We start from the raw sequence: 13,398 nt of genomic DNA, 5'->3' as shown, positions 1-13,398 counted from the left end.
TTATACTGTATTGTATTCACCTCCACAACAAGTCATGGTGTGCAAATTACAAAATTCACACTTTAATACATAGTAATAATATATATTAAAATGGTGTGTTCCATTTCTTTACCTGGTATCGCTCCTGTTATGTGCTTCTTCCTCTTAAGTCTCTTTGAGTTAAAGTTCTTTAGCCTGGGAACCTGCTGAACGTTGAAAAGCCGGCGAGTGAAGGGAACTGACATGGCCATGTGTTTTAGATAAGGCCGCCCAGTGACACTGACTAGTTTGATTAGTCAGGAGCAAAACACCACAGGGCTCTGCTGCAGACCACACTGAGTGGAAACAAGCCCGGGAGGAGCACACAGCGGAGGGAACAAAGGAAAGAGTGAGGAGCAGAACAATGATAGACATGGATGATAGCAGTCAATCTGATGTTTCACCTTGCCAATCTTGACATGCACTGAATACACACACACACATTTTCAAATGCCCACTGTTGGTCAGGGAAACTCTCACATTTCCCTCCCCTCCTCTCTCTTAACTCCCCTGAGTTGCTGATCACTTGGGCTACAATTCAACGCACCAGTGACTACACCTTCTCTACAGCGCCTCAGGCACAGAAAGGTGGAGAATGTGCAAGAAAGAAGTTTGAGCTAAGCTTGCAGGTCATGGCTGCTCAGAGACTACGGTCCTTCATGCTAATTAGTTCCCCACAATGCACTGCGGCAACGCAGGGCTGTGGTTGGCTGAAAGCAGTGGATGCTGTAGGTCACATTCTGATTTGGTACTTTTCATATGTGTGGTGTATTGGTGCGTTTTACATTGAATATCATACTTTTACTTTTAATTAAAAACATTAAAAACATATATACACACACACACACACACACACACACACACACACACACACACACACACACACACACACACACAACTGTTGCATAGTTTATGCAGGTATGATGGTTGCATAACCCCCCCAGCACAGAACGGAACAGTTTTGTTTCATTAAGCTCATTTTGTGTAGCTAATTTGTTAATGGGAGTTTGGTTTAGTTTTTTTACTTAGGTTTAGGTAAAACCTGACGTCAAAAACTAAATATTGCTTGGTTTAATTGTATTTGTAGGGCCATGGTGCAACAAGATGTCTTACATGTGATGATCAGTTTTGTTGAGGAAGCGCTTCATTTTAGAATTGTGATAGTACTACATGTGCAGCGTGAGCATTGATTGTCTCACAGCGTCAGATGGGGCACAGTCCGTTGATCTTGAATGACTTTCACCCAAAGACAACTGTGAGGGGCCACAGTCTGGACATAGCACAGAGAAAGCAAGATGGGAGACCAGGGATGAGGAGAGGGAAGGGGAGAGAGCAAAAGTGGAGAAAAAAAAATAGACAGACTTGTTGCTCCGTCAGGAGGCAGGGAATAAAGATGTAAGTTGAAAAAGTTTAAGAATCTATATAGTAACAATATAGGAAGCTAGAGAAGGGGAAAGGCAGAAGAAGCCTTAGGAGGGAAGGACACGAAAGAGGAGATAGAAGGTTAGAGAGAAAGAAAGAGCAGAGGGGGAGAAATGGAAGGGGAAATAACGAATAGCACGAGCCTGGATATAGATTGCTGGAGAGAATAAAAAAAAAATGGGGGGGGGGGGGGGGGGGTTCATACAGAGGGAAAGACGCATAACTCCAGTCATCAGGTCAAGGTGAGCCATGCAAGGAGCCTGTGGAGATAAAGATTTTGCAACCTTATTTTTTACCAGAGCAGCGCTCACCACGCCATGCATATTCACTTTGAAGAGCAGACCTTTGCTCCACACTCGTCTTGGTAAGAGGGCATCACAGTGCATCCAGTATCAGCAAACTTGCCTCTTTCTCTCTAAAACTCTCCCACAATCCTCTTTGCTCTATTCTCCTGCTCTATATGTTCCCCTCCATATGTCTCCCTTTTCCTCATTTAACTTGCAGGCATAAGGAATTCACACAGAAATCCACGCCTGTTCCCTTTGGTGCTCATTGATTTCTTTCTGAACATACAGTAGGGGCTGAAGATTTTTGCGAGTCTTATGTTTTTGTGTATGAGTCCGTATCCCAGGGAGTTTGGTTCCTTATGTGTGAAATCGCTCAATTTGAGAGAGCCTGCATTTTTCATTCTTGTGCCTGGGGGTTCGGCTAGGGTCCGAAGGGTCCGTCCGTCAATACCGCGTCATTGTTTATCTTCATCTCGCATTCTGTTTGATCCTTCTCTTTTCGCGTCCAACCTCATTACATCACCTGACCCTGCCCTGTGCCCCCTCACCCAAACTTCCTACACCGTGGTAAACAGGGACGCTGCAGTCGCAGGGGTTGTCTCCCGGGGTGAGCAGGAAGGTAAAGAGAGAGTTTGGTCACACTCCGGTCGATGAGATTTCGGTCTCCTAGCGCTCTATCCTCCTGCTTTCAGTCAGAAACACCTCATATACGCACATTCACCCCCTTGCTCATTTTTCTCTGCTGTGTAAAAGAGATGCATTTTACACACACAATGTAGGTCCCTGGCTTTTTACGGATGTTTTGTGGTTGCCATGTTTTATATAAAGGTTAGCAGGGAAGGGGGGGGGGGGGGGTGTTTCTTGGAAAAGATTTACTGGAATGTGTCTCCTTCCTGTAGGAGCCCAGCCATCCATACCTCTGACTGTGCCCATGTCTCATGCCTCCTGCGTCACTCCTCTCCCTCCCCTCTAGTTTTGCTCTTGGTTTTATGAGGCCCAAAATGCTAGGTTCTCAGCAGCTGGCGTTTGCATGTGATGAGTTGGCCCTGTGGCTCGCTCTCTATATTTTTTGGAGAATCAGAGTGGGATTTTTGCAAGCCAAGACTGCTGTCTGTGGATATCCTTGGTAAATCCTTTTATGTATTTTATACAGTATCTGTAGTTTTTGATGCACTAATATTCACGTTCCTCCTACTAGCATCAGTATCAGGCAGTGACAAATCTAGCAATTTATCTACGTCATTTGTATACAATGTGTCTTACTCCTCCTTTTATATTTGTTATTTTCTTATCCATGCTGTCCTTCTTGCTCTCTGCCTTTAAACTTATTAACAACATTTATGAGTAGAACTCTCAATTCAGTTGTGCCTATATGAGCCCACTGCATGTCCATGTTTTGAAACTCTAGAGTTGGTAGTTTGACATATTGGGAAATGCATTTATTTGCTTTTTGAGTTGGATGAGAAGACAGACACCACACTTATATATGTCCTTTACCTGTTCAGCTTAACTGTAAAACCACATATTTTTGTTTTTACACTTCAGTAGTTTTACAGATTTAAACAAAGATATAAGCTTGCTGTTTCATTTTTCTGTGCTAAGCTAACACAATGCAAACTGTTGCTCTGATTTAACAGACAAACATGCGAGTGGCATTGACTTTGACAGCAAATATGTGTATATCCCAAAATTCTTAATTATTCCTGTACATTTCCCAATTCAAATACAACACTTGGTTGAGCTGCAGTGAGATGGGGACATGAGGACACATCCAGTTTTTCCTCAAAAGTTCAACCCACTGGAACAATCTGGCACTTTTAAGTCATTCCCCTTCTTCTCATCTTTCTTCCCTTTTAGTGTGTTGAAGTAGACTATTGATGACTCCACTGGGTGGAGGTATATTTTTAATGACTGTCCCTACACTGTGACGTATCGCCTTGATTAATATATCATCATAAAACCACATGAAGGCATGAGCACATAAAAAAGTCATGCTTTGCTCACTTGCACTGTGTGTAGATGTGTGTGTGTGTTTGTTCGTGTGTGTGTGTGTGTGTGGAAAAGCGAGAGACAAAATATACCTCTATTGCATTTTGTAGCGTGTGCCTATAATTGTATATATACGTGTGTGTGTGTGTGTTTATAAATGAGTAAATGAGAACTTGAGAGACACCCTTCAGTCCCATGCTGTAAGGGCTCCGGGGATGGGGGGGGGGGGGGGAGCCTCTCGCAGCTTCTTTTAATTGGCGTACAGGGAGAGAAGCTGGAGAGATAGAGCGGGATCAGTGTTAATTACGCTGGAAGGCCCCATCCAGACCTTTTACACGGACAGGGATGCTAGCTTTACATGCCTGGGCTGGGCAGAGCTCAGCCTGGCCAGCTGATGAAGAGCCGAGGAACAAAGGAGGGTGTGCGTGTGCGTGTGTGTGTGTGTGTGTGTGTGTGTGTGTGCGTGTGTGTGTGTGTGTGTGTTCTGCCACCAGCAGCTCACACCCCTTAGACAGACAGACAGCAGGCATGCGTGTGCATTGTATGCCTCTCGAATATCAATGAACCGTGCACACACCCATCCTCACGCACGCACACACACACACACACACACCCACACATACACAGTCACATACTCACCAGAGCCTCAGAGGTCAGAGAGTGAGTCAATCATCTAACCCATTGCGACGACACAGTCTGAAAAACGGAGTTAGTGTGTGTGTGTTCTGTGTGTGTGTGTGTGTGTGTGTGTGTGTGTGTGTGTGTGTGTGTGTGTGTGTGCTGAGAGCAGGGGGCCGGCAGCTGTCAGGGGCTAGGAGCAGCAGGCACTAATGAAGCAGATGAATAGTGCAAAAAACTCCCAAATACAAACAGGACAGTTGACATTTTTCATCTGTCAAAAGCAGAAGATGCATGAAAATACGATGGGGTCTTGTTTAACCCTTTGCCTCCTGGTGTCTATTGCTGGCTGATTTTCTCCGTCTGTTTCTTACTCACTTTCCCTTTTTTCTCGCTTCCTGAGAAAATTGTTGTTTTGGAAAGCTATATCCAGCCCTTACACACAAACCCACAGATGCCCACACTACCTGTTATACACCACTAAAAGTTGTAAATATATTTGTTATGAAGCAATTAAGAGTGTTTTTTCCCCCCACATGGTCCTTTCCAAGTAATTGAGGTGGACTTTTACTGAAAGTGGTCAGCATTCTCTGTTTCAGCATGGGCACTTAACACCAATCCATAGTGTTTTGAAAGAAAGCCAGCTGAGTCCACCTCGCACTGCCCTCTAGTTTTTTGAGAGCTTTTACTTCGTTTGTTGGAAAGTGATTCATTTCTAAAAAACGTTTCCTGACCTCACTGGACTGGCGACGTATTTATAAACAGCAGATTAGCTGGTGATTTGATTCGCTGCAGATTTAGACAATCTAATAAGTTTACATTCTAATTATTTTGTTGATATTGTTGCAGCTTCTGTTGTCCGCAATATATAAAGGCCAATTATGAACTTAAACATAACAGGCGGTTTTTGAAAAAGGAGGCTGATAATTTGAATGTGTGTTGCTAACTGCAGAATCAAATGTGAAATATAAGGTTACAGATATGTGGCTTTGTTAGAACTAGAAGTGCATCATTGCTGACACGCACAGGAATACACATTTCCTCACACATCTCATCACTGTCAACCGCCTGCTGTGCCAGTCTCAGTTGTAATTGTCGGAGCAGAGGGAGAGGGGTGTCCGAGGGGAGATGGGGAGAGGGAGATCCTCTTTACTTAGTGTTCGCATGTGTTTTTCTGAGGATATACCGTTTTGATGCGAGTGTTTGATTAGGAGTGCGGATGGATGTGCGATGGTAAATCACGTCCAGAGGAGAGATGGCCCACTGAGATTCTGCCGCCGTCATCCTGACTTCCCACTGGAAGATTTGACAGAGATCTTGTCAAAATATGCCCAATAGGGAACAAGAACTTTTCTGTCTCTGCACCATCAATGTTTGACACATTTTTTTTTTCAGTGAAAAGCGAAATGAAGAAGCCGCCCACAAGTTGGTGAATTGCTTGACACTTTTTTGGGCAATGTCAAAGGGTTACATTGGTAACCACATGCAGCAAAGACGGGCGCAATGATTTTTATCAGTAATAACTCTCATGACTAATAGGCCTTAGTGACATATTTAATCATATTTTTTATTGATTTCCTCAAGCAGTAGCTCTAAGCGGTTCACTGAGTTTGTCCCTGTAACTCAGAGGAAGGCTTAGACTTCACCTAGTGTTGTCCTTGGTTGCTGTTAAAATGTTTATATACTCCCTGGCACAGGAAAGCCTGTCCCTCTGTTTCCTTTATGGTCCTATTTACATAGAAATATACTGAGCCTGATATTGTGGAAGGTGGCACATTCACACTAACCTGCTGTATTCTGTATGGAACAATTCCATTTGGATCCATATGTGGACACATTGTTCTTAACATTTTTCACACTAACAATTAACAGACTGTCAAACACATACTGTACATCCACAGATAATCATGTAGGGGCCCCTGGGGGGGTAAAAATAATAATGTGTAAAAAAAACAAAGCAAAAATATGAATACTGAATCTGCGCACTATGATAACTTTTTTATTTTGTCCTTTTATAGCAATGCCTGCGTTTTGTTCTTCATCAACATCATGTGTAAGTTTGAAAACCCACAGAGTGCTGATGAAAAACAGAAACGGAAACCTACGAGCAATGAATGTGTATTAATGGCTCTAGATGCTGTTTCTCATTGGTCCAAAAGACGCTTCCTCTCTTCTGAAGTGCTGAGAAAGTCTCTTCGCCCTTAAACTGGTGCAGGGCATGAAACAGAAATATTGTTTTCACATACAGTAGTTAAGCTATTTGGCCCCACACATAAGGCTAATGCTCATTTATTTTCGATAGCACTGAATAAAGAAAACGATAAGAATGAGTGAGTTTGTTATGCAAGCCTGCTGCTACCTTCACCTTGTGCATGCACATTTAAACAATAAGAAGTGAGTCAGTCACTAACCCTGGCAGATATGGCATGCTATATTTTCTATTCTGAGACAGGCTGGAGGGATTCTTCACCGATTTCCACTCAGCAAAAGTCTCCTTATCCTTTCCACTCTTCCTTAGCATTCCCGTCTGCACCTCCTCTGCTCTGCTTGCTTGCATTTGTTTTCCAGAGGATACAGTTTTCTCGCTGCTCCAGCAAACTGAAAAATTCTCTCCTCTCATATGCCTGCGCCCCTCTCCTCTCCTCACTCTCCGCTCTTCTTTTTCGTAACTCTGTGTCTCTATGTCTCTATGTCTCTATATCTCCAAGTTTTTCGAAGCAGTGCAGTAGAAACAGGCTTGGGGGAAAACACATAAGCTAAGAGAGCTCTCGTGGATTTTTCTGTTTCGGTTCACTTGAATTTTGGACCACCGCTCATTCCACAACAAAAAACATAAATAAGTGTCTGCTGATTCGATGTGTGCAAAAAAACTTTGGACATACAGTGTATCGACTTGTTGTTGTCTTTATTTGTCTCTCACATCAACCTTTAATCAATAAGTCATATACCTCCAAAAAGTGAGCTGTGCAGGTTCTACTCTTCACATACTGTACGTATCATCTTCTGTGTAGCACTTGTTGAAATTTTGACTGGGTGATTTCAAGTTTCTACTTTGCTCTCTCACACCTTGTCCTTTTGTCTTTTTCTCTACTCTTCCTTTCCCTGTTCCCTTATATCTTTCCATATCAGATGGCAGCCCTGCAGAGTCCGTTCTATGGGGATAAGATGAACCTTTACTCCCTCTGTAAGAAGATAGAACAGTGTGACTACCCCCCTCTTCCCTCAGATCACTACTCAGAGGAGGTAAGTACTGTAACAGTTACCTTTTATGGTTACCTATGGTAGGTAAATATGGACCTGCTCAGTGTTTTGAAATGACTCGCGTAGTAAGTCTTGACTCCTCAACTCCTTCTAAAAGAAAGTTTCAATTTTTTTTAAATTTCTTAATGTCTTTTAAGTGAGCTAAACTGTTTCAAGCAGTGGTTGAGGGTTTCGCCTTCTCTTTGCCAGTTTTCTGATTTTTACTTATGTTAACTATTAAAGTTGATTTTTTTATTTTTTATATGTAAGTGAAATCCACCCAGCTGTCGGAGCTACAGCACAGTACAGTATGATATTGCTCCGTGATCAAAAGACCGGCTATGATTCTACCCGTTTGAAAATTAAATGCACATATCAAAAGCATCTGGCCATGCTACAAAGTGGGGTGAAACTAAATGGGCCGGAGTGTCATGTTTCCCTAACTTAATGTTAGATCATCTGCTGTAGTTCTGTGCAGACTTACCCGTGCACACAGATGTAATGTAGTCGGGCTGCGGTTAAGATCGCCTTATTGCTGATTGCCGGTGACGTGTGTATGCATGTGCATGGCTTCGTGTTTGCATGCCCTTTTTGTGTGGGTGGCATATTTTTCCCCAACGTTCAGTCTTTTTCAATTAAAAACATTATGTCAAGTGTACGCACATGCAAAAGCTCAGGCACTGGCTCAAAGACACACACGCACACACACTGCATGCATTTGATCCATTAAGAAAGGACGACGTGCTTTCTTATGGGCGGACTAAGCTTTGTGAGTTATCGCATTTGTCTGATAGTTTTTTCTATTGTTTCAGCCCTTCAGCTACAAGTGACATTAGGCATGCAATAAAGTTGTTTTCATTATTAATGAATATGTCCAATACTTTTTGATTATTTGAGAAGTTGTATAGTCCATGAAATATCAGAAAATAGTGGGAAAATGCCCAGGATAAGTTTTTAGAGCCTTTGGTGACATCTTCCAATATTATTTTCCTTTAATTAACAGTCCAAAACTGGAAGATATTACATTTGCAATTATGTAAACCTGAGACAAACAGCACAACCTCACATTTTAGAGCCTGAAACCCCAAAATGTTTGACATTTGTACTTTTAATCTGCATTTAAACAATTATTACATTTATCGCCAATTACTTTTCAAGTCAATTATTCAGCTATTTTGTCAGCTCTAAATTACATATATATTACATCACAACTAAACTTTTTGGAAACCATGCTGCTGTGCTTTAGAAATGTCAATATAAGCTTTCTTTCTTCCGTTCATGCTTTTTGGAACTGTATGAAGATCCATCAGAAGGCTTTTGAAAACTTTTGCCGAGTTGTTTAATCCAAATACAGTGAACATCGAGTTTGCATTATTCTGCGGCAAATTCAACTTTTGTTTTATTGGTTTTATGACAGTTGGAAATTAATGGAAACAAATGTCTGTAAGATGGAGACAAAATACAATCTAAGACTGTATAACATGACTGCTTTAATTACATACCTGTACTTACATGCATACTGGTTATATAGTTATGGGGCTTAAACCTGGAAACACACTGCTCAACCTATTTTGTCCTTTATATCCATGCCTTCTGCTCTACTATCAGACTAACTGCATGAACAAGTCCACAGTGGCAAAGTTTAAGTGGCCATCATTATTCAAGTCTCTCTAGTTAAATAGTAAACCCTGATGAGAGGCTCGGTTATACTTTGGTATTAAATTAATTACGTTCATAAATGCTAATTGGGAGGTGTCTCAAGCCTCTGTAGCGTCTATATGTGTGTTTTTGGATGTGCAAGAGCAATTGTGCAAGTATATATTTGCTACAAGAGCTCTCTCCACACACACACACACACACACACACACACATACATATACACACACACACACACACATATACACACACACACACATACTACTCTGAGCTCCTGCGTTGCCCCACATGTCACCCCCATCCAGGAGAAAGGGAGACAAAGCGAAAGAGAGAGGGAATGATAGAGCGAGAGACAGGGCGATGGAGAGATGGAGATGAGGGGGGAGCCTGCAGCGCCTGTCTGGATGTAAACAATGCTCCTGAAGGATCGGCAGCAAACTGTCAGCTGCTCATCTTTGTTGTGTCATTTAACCATCTCCGTCTATGCTCCCCCCCCACCCACCCACCCCACGCCTCCCTTCACCAGCTCCTTCCCCCAACCCCCGCCACCCTCCCTCCACCTGACACCCCCCTCCCACTCGCCATGCAAAGAAGCACATGAATATTTTACATATCTGCATCTCCCCCCCCCCCCCATATCTCCATTCTGTGGGACTAATTCTCAGACTGTCTGAATTTGCATCTTTCTCTCACTTTCTCTCTCTCTCACACACACACACACACACACACACACACACACACACACACACACACACACACACACACACACACACACACACACACACACACATAAAAACTGCGGCTGACGAGAACTCGTCCAAGCCTGTGCCACGCAACAGCGGCCAGGAAGTCGGCAGACGGTTACCATAGCGACCTTGCGAAGATGTTATTTTTTTTTCCTTTCCTCTCCATCTTTTATTCTCCTCTTTTTTTTTTTTTAATGATGGCAGTGGCTGTTCCGCCGGCAAGCCTGTCTATCTATCTGCTCCAATCAGCCGCTTCGCTCGGCTTCAAGTGTAAGTGCTGTCTCCGGATGGCAATGGAGTGGCAGCAGTGTGTGTGTGTGTGTGTGTGTGTGTGTGTGTGTGTGTGTGTGTGTGTGTGTGTGTGTGTGTGTGTGTGTGTGTGTGTGTGTGTGTGTGTGTGCGTGTGTGTGTGTGTGCCTGTCTGCATTTGTGTGTGTTTGGGGGCTCAAATAAAAATAGAATGAGAAAAATAAGTGATTAGTGCGCTAATGCAGCCTGGCGACTTTGTCTCAGTTCGATTACTTGTTGCCTTGTTATTGCCTTTACGGAACAAGTTCGTTTAGAGGGCATTAAAAGACGAGCAGGTCTCTGCAGGCGAGGGTTTGTTCATTTCTGGATCTGCTCTTTTGCAGTTCGGCCTCACCAGAGTGTCACTGACTGTTTTATTTCTCTCTCTCTCTCCCTCCCAACCAACAACCCTCCTGTCCCTCTTACCAGCTGAGGAACTTGGTAGATATGTGCATCAACCCTGACCCGGAGAAGAGGCCGGACATCGCCTACGTGTACAACATTGCCAAACACATGCAGAACATGACACAGGGCAGCTAAGCCCAGAGTTTCACACGTATAGCTTGTAGAACTCCTCCCCACTTCTCTCCTTGCTTTTTCATGCTCCGCTCATACACATCTGCCTGCTTTTATACAATTAAGCAACTCTGTGATAAGGAGTATGTGTAACAGATTTATTTTCAAGGTGATGATACAGTCTACAACATGACTGGCATCCAAACCTTTTCTGCCCTAGGATAAAGATTATAGACATTATACTTTTTTTATTAGATGGACCTCTAATTCCTTAGACTTCAATATTGTTACAGCTCTGAACATCAGTGTTTTGTAACTCACTGATGTGTTATTTGCTGGCTTTAAAACGCATGTCCTCTGTATTTCCATGTTGTGAAGTAAAGCCGTTCTTCAGCAGCTGCTATGAGCAGATGCTATTTAAAGCTGATTTTTTTATTTTTTTATTTTTTTTTAATGCAAAGTTAGGCGTTACCTGTTAAAACAGTTAATCAAGACAAATATCACGAATATATAAAAATGACCTTGTAAAGTTTGGTAGGACTCATGAGACTTATGGTCAGCAGCAAAAAGAACAAAAAAGACCATGAAAACTGAGAACAATAGTTAAATTGGAGTGAAGAGATTTGAGTAACGCAAGAGTGTTATTGACGGTTGAAGCGTTGTTATGTTGCACTTTTTACCCTGGTACTGGAAGGCTGGCAGGGTGATCATGTCTAATGAATGTATTAGGAGAGGAAGGATCATTTAGAGGGTAGACTAGAGATGTGCCGGGGGGAGAACATGGGCAAATGTCTCTACAACACTTTGAATGTGAGTCATTTTGACACCTATGTATCGTCTTTGAAAAATTCAGAATCTCTCTCTTTTTTTTTGACAGCCTAGAAGGAGTGGTAGAAGGTTTAAGAAAAGCAGTTTCTACGTCTTCTGTTTACCTTTGTCACTGACACCAATAGATTTCTTCCTTGGTTCAACTTAAGATTTATTTTTTTTAATCACAATGAAGACATGGCAAAAAGAAGAATCTAAAGTCAAACGCATAGTTCTCCATCATGGTCCAGTGGCTGCATTTAACCACCCAGAAAGTTAGTCTATTTAGTGATTGTTAATGTTGCTGTGTAAGTTTGCAGTGTAGTTTTCTTGTTGAGTAACAAATATGTTGAAAACATAGCAGATCTTTGTCTTGTGAAGCCGTCCATGTCATCAGTAAATCACAGCGTACCTACCTAACTTATATTCTCCGTTGAGATACCAAAGAGAAAATCACACATAGAAAATTCAGTTTTTATATGTTATGGTATCTTCTATAAGAATAATATTTTAAAGTGTTGTACTGAAAAAAAGCAAGCACAATGGTCCTCTTTGTTTTACTGTACTGTATTGTATTGTAACAGTTCCTATTGATTCAATACTGTATGCTTTTAACCCTTTATTCATTTGGTGGAAGAAAACAGGGTTTTTCAGCATTTTTCTTTTCTTTTTTACAGTGAGTAGGTTTACACCAGGGGGTCGCAAATAACCAGCACTCACTACCACTGGTTTACAAAATAACAATGATACCACATGAATGGTATAGTAAGTAATTAATGATCGATGACGCTTTAATTCAGTGTCTTACCAAAAATCTTTTAACATCATCAAATATCCTGCTAATCGCTCATTGAAATGATGTACATGTATGCCCATGTTTCTCATGTTTCTTTTTTTTACATAACATTCAATTCTATTTACTTTACGTGTTATTTTCAAAACCAAAGCTTAAGTTATTTTGTTTTGGTCAGCAGAATGTTTTAATAGTTTGTTGATGGTTATTTGTCTGAGACGTGCAAAGACAGGTTTTGCAATTTTTGTTTGCAATTTTTCTCCACCCACTGCAGTAAAACTGTTTTTTTTCTCCATTCAGTTAATATCTTAATTGTTTATCTTAATGTTCTTCAGGCACAGTGCTGTGTAACTCTACATTCTCCTAACAAGAGCATCTGTAGAGCACCAAAACATTTAGGTATTTAAATCACTTTTTAGATATTGAGTTTTGATGCTTTAAAGAACTCCAGAAATAAATTAGAAGTATTTACCAGCAAAATACCAAAAATGCTTTTTATTGAAATTTACATTCATGCCCTTTCACAATGCCAGCGCACCATCATCAGTTAGAAAATGCCCCAGAAAAGATTGAATATGTATTGAACGTCTTCTAGTTGGTTATGAACGTGCAATATGCAGTGCATAGTCATGTTTTTTTTAATAAATTCTCACTAGGAGGTTTATAGCACACAGTGCAAAGTCACTTTAAGGATTATGGCCATTTCTTGGTAGGGAGTATTTTTTTTTTATTTTTTTTTTAATAAACATTTGACCATGCTCTCCTAAATCTCAGCCTTTTACCTCGGCTTAGTTTACTTCTCCACAGGCCCTCTTGGTTTTCCAGAAGTAAAACGTTGCAAACACTATTTATTTTTTTGGTACTTTGGTTGTTTTCTGAACATTTCATGTCAAATTAAAGACCCTCATCACAAGCTCCTTGTATACTAACTAAATGCAATAAAGCTTTCAAATTGCTTTCGTCTTACAGTGAGTGCTCTTACCAGGTTTATATGCGTTTCACATCTCAACACTTGATT

General features: G+C 41.4%; 1 protein-coding gene across 2 annotated transcripts in view; it reads left to right on the top strand.

Annotated features, from left to right (window-relative positions):
* nek7 (NIMA-related kinase 7) overlaps positions 1–13,319 on the top strand; it is a 58,094-nt gene extending 44,775 nt beyond the window's left edge. For both annotated transcript variants that reach the window (XM_054602423.1, XM_054602422.1), the window contains 2 exons: positions 7,464–7,577; positions 10,694–13,319. In XM_054602423.1, coding sequence (XP_054458398.1) covers positions 7,464–7,577; positions 10,694–10,804 — 225 coding nt within the window. In that variant the 3' untranslated portion in view covers positions 10,805–13,319. The remainder of the gene's footprint in view (positions 1–7,463; positions 7,578–10,693) is intronic.
* The last annotated feature ends 79 nt before the right edge of the window (positions 13,320–13,398 follow it).

This window comes from Anoplopoma fimbria, chromosome 8, assembly GCF_027596085.1.
Source record: "Anoplopoma fimbria isolate UVic2021 breed Golden Eagle Sablefish chromosome 8, Afim_UVic_2022, whole genome shotgun sequence".
Taxonomy (NCBI): Eukaryota; Metazoa; Chordata; class Actinopteri; order Perciformes; family Anoplopomatidae; genus Anoplopoma; species Anoplopoma fimbria.
The sequence above is the reverse complement of the archived record's forward strand: the minus strand, read 5'-3'. Positions and strand labels throughout refer to the sequence as shown.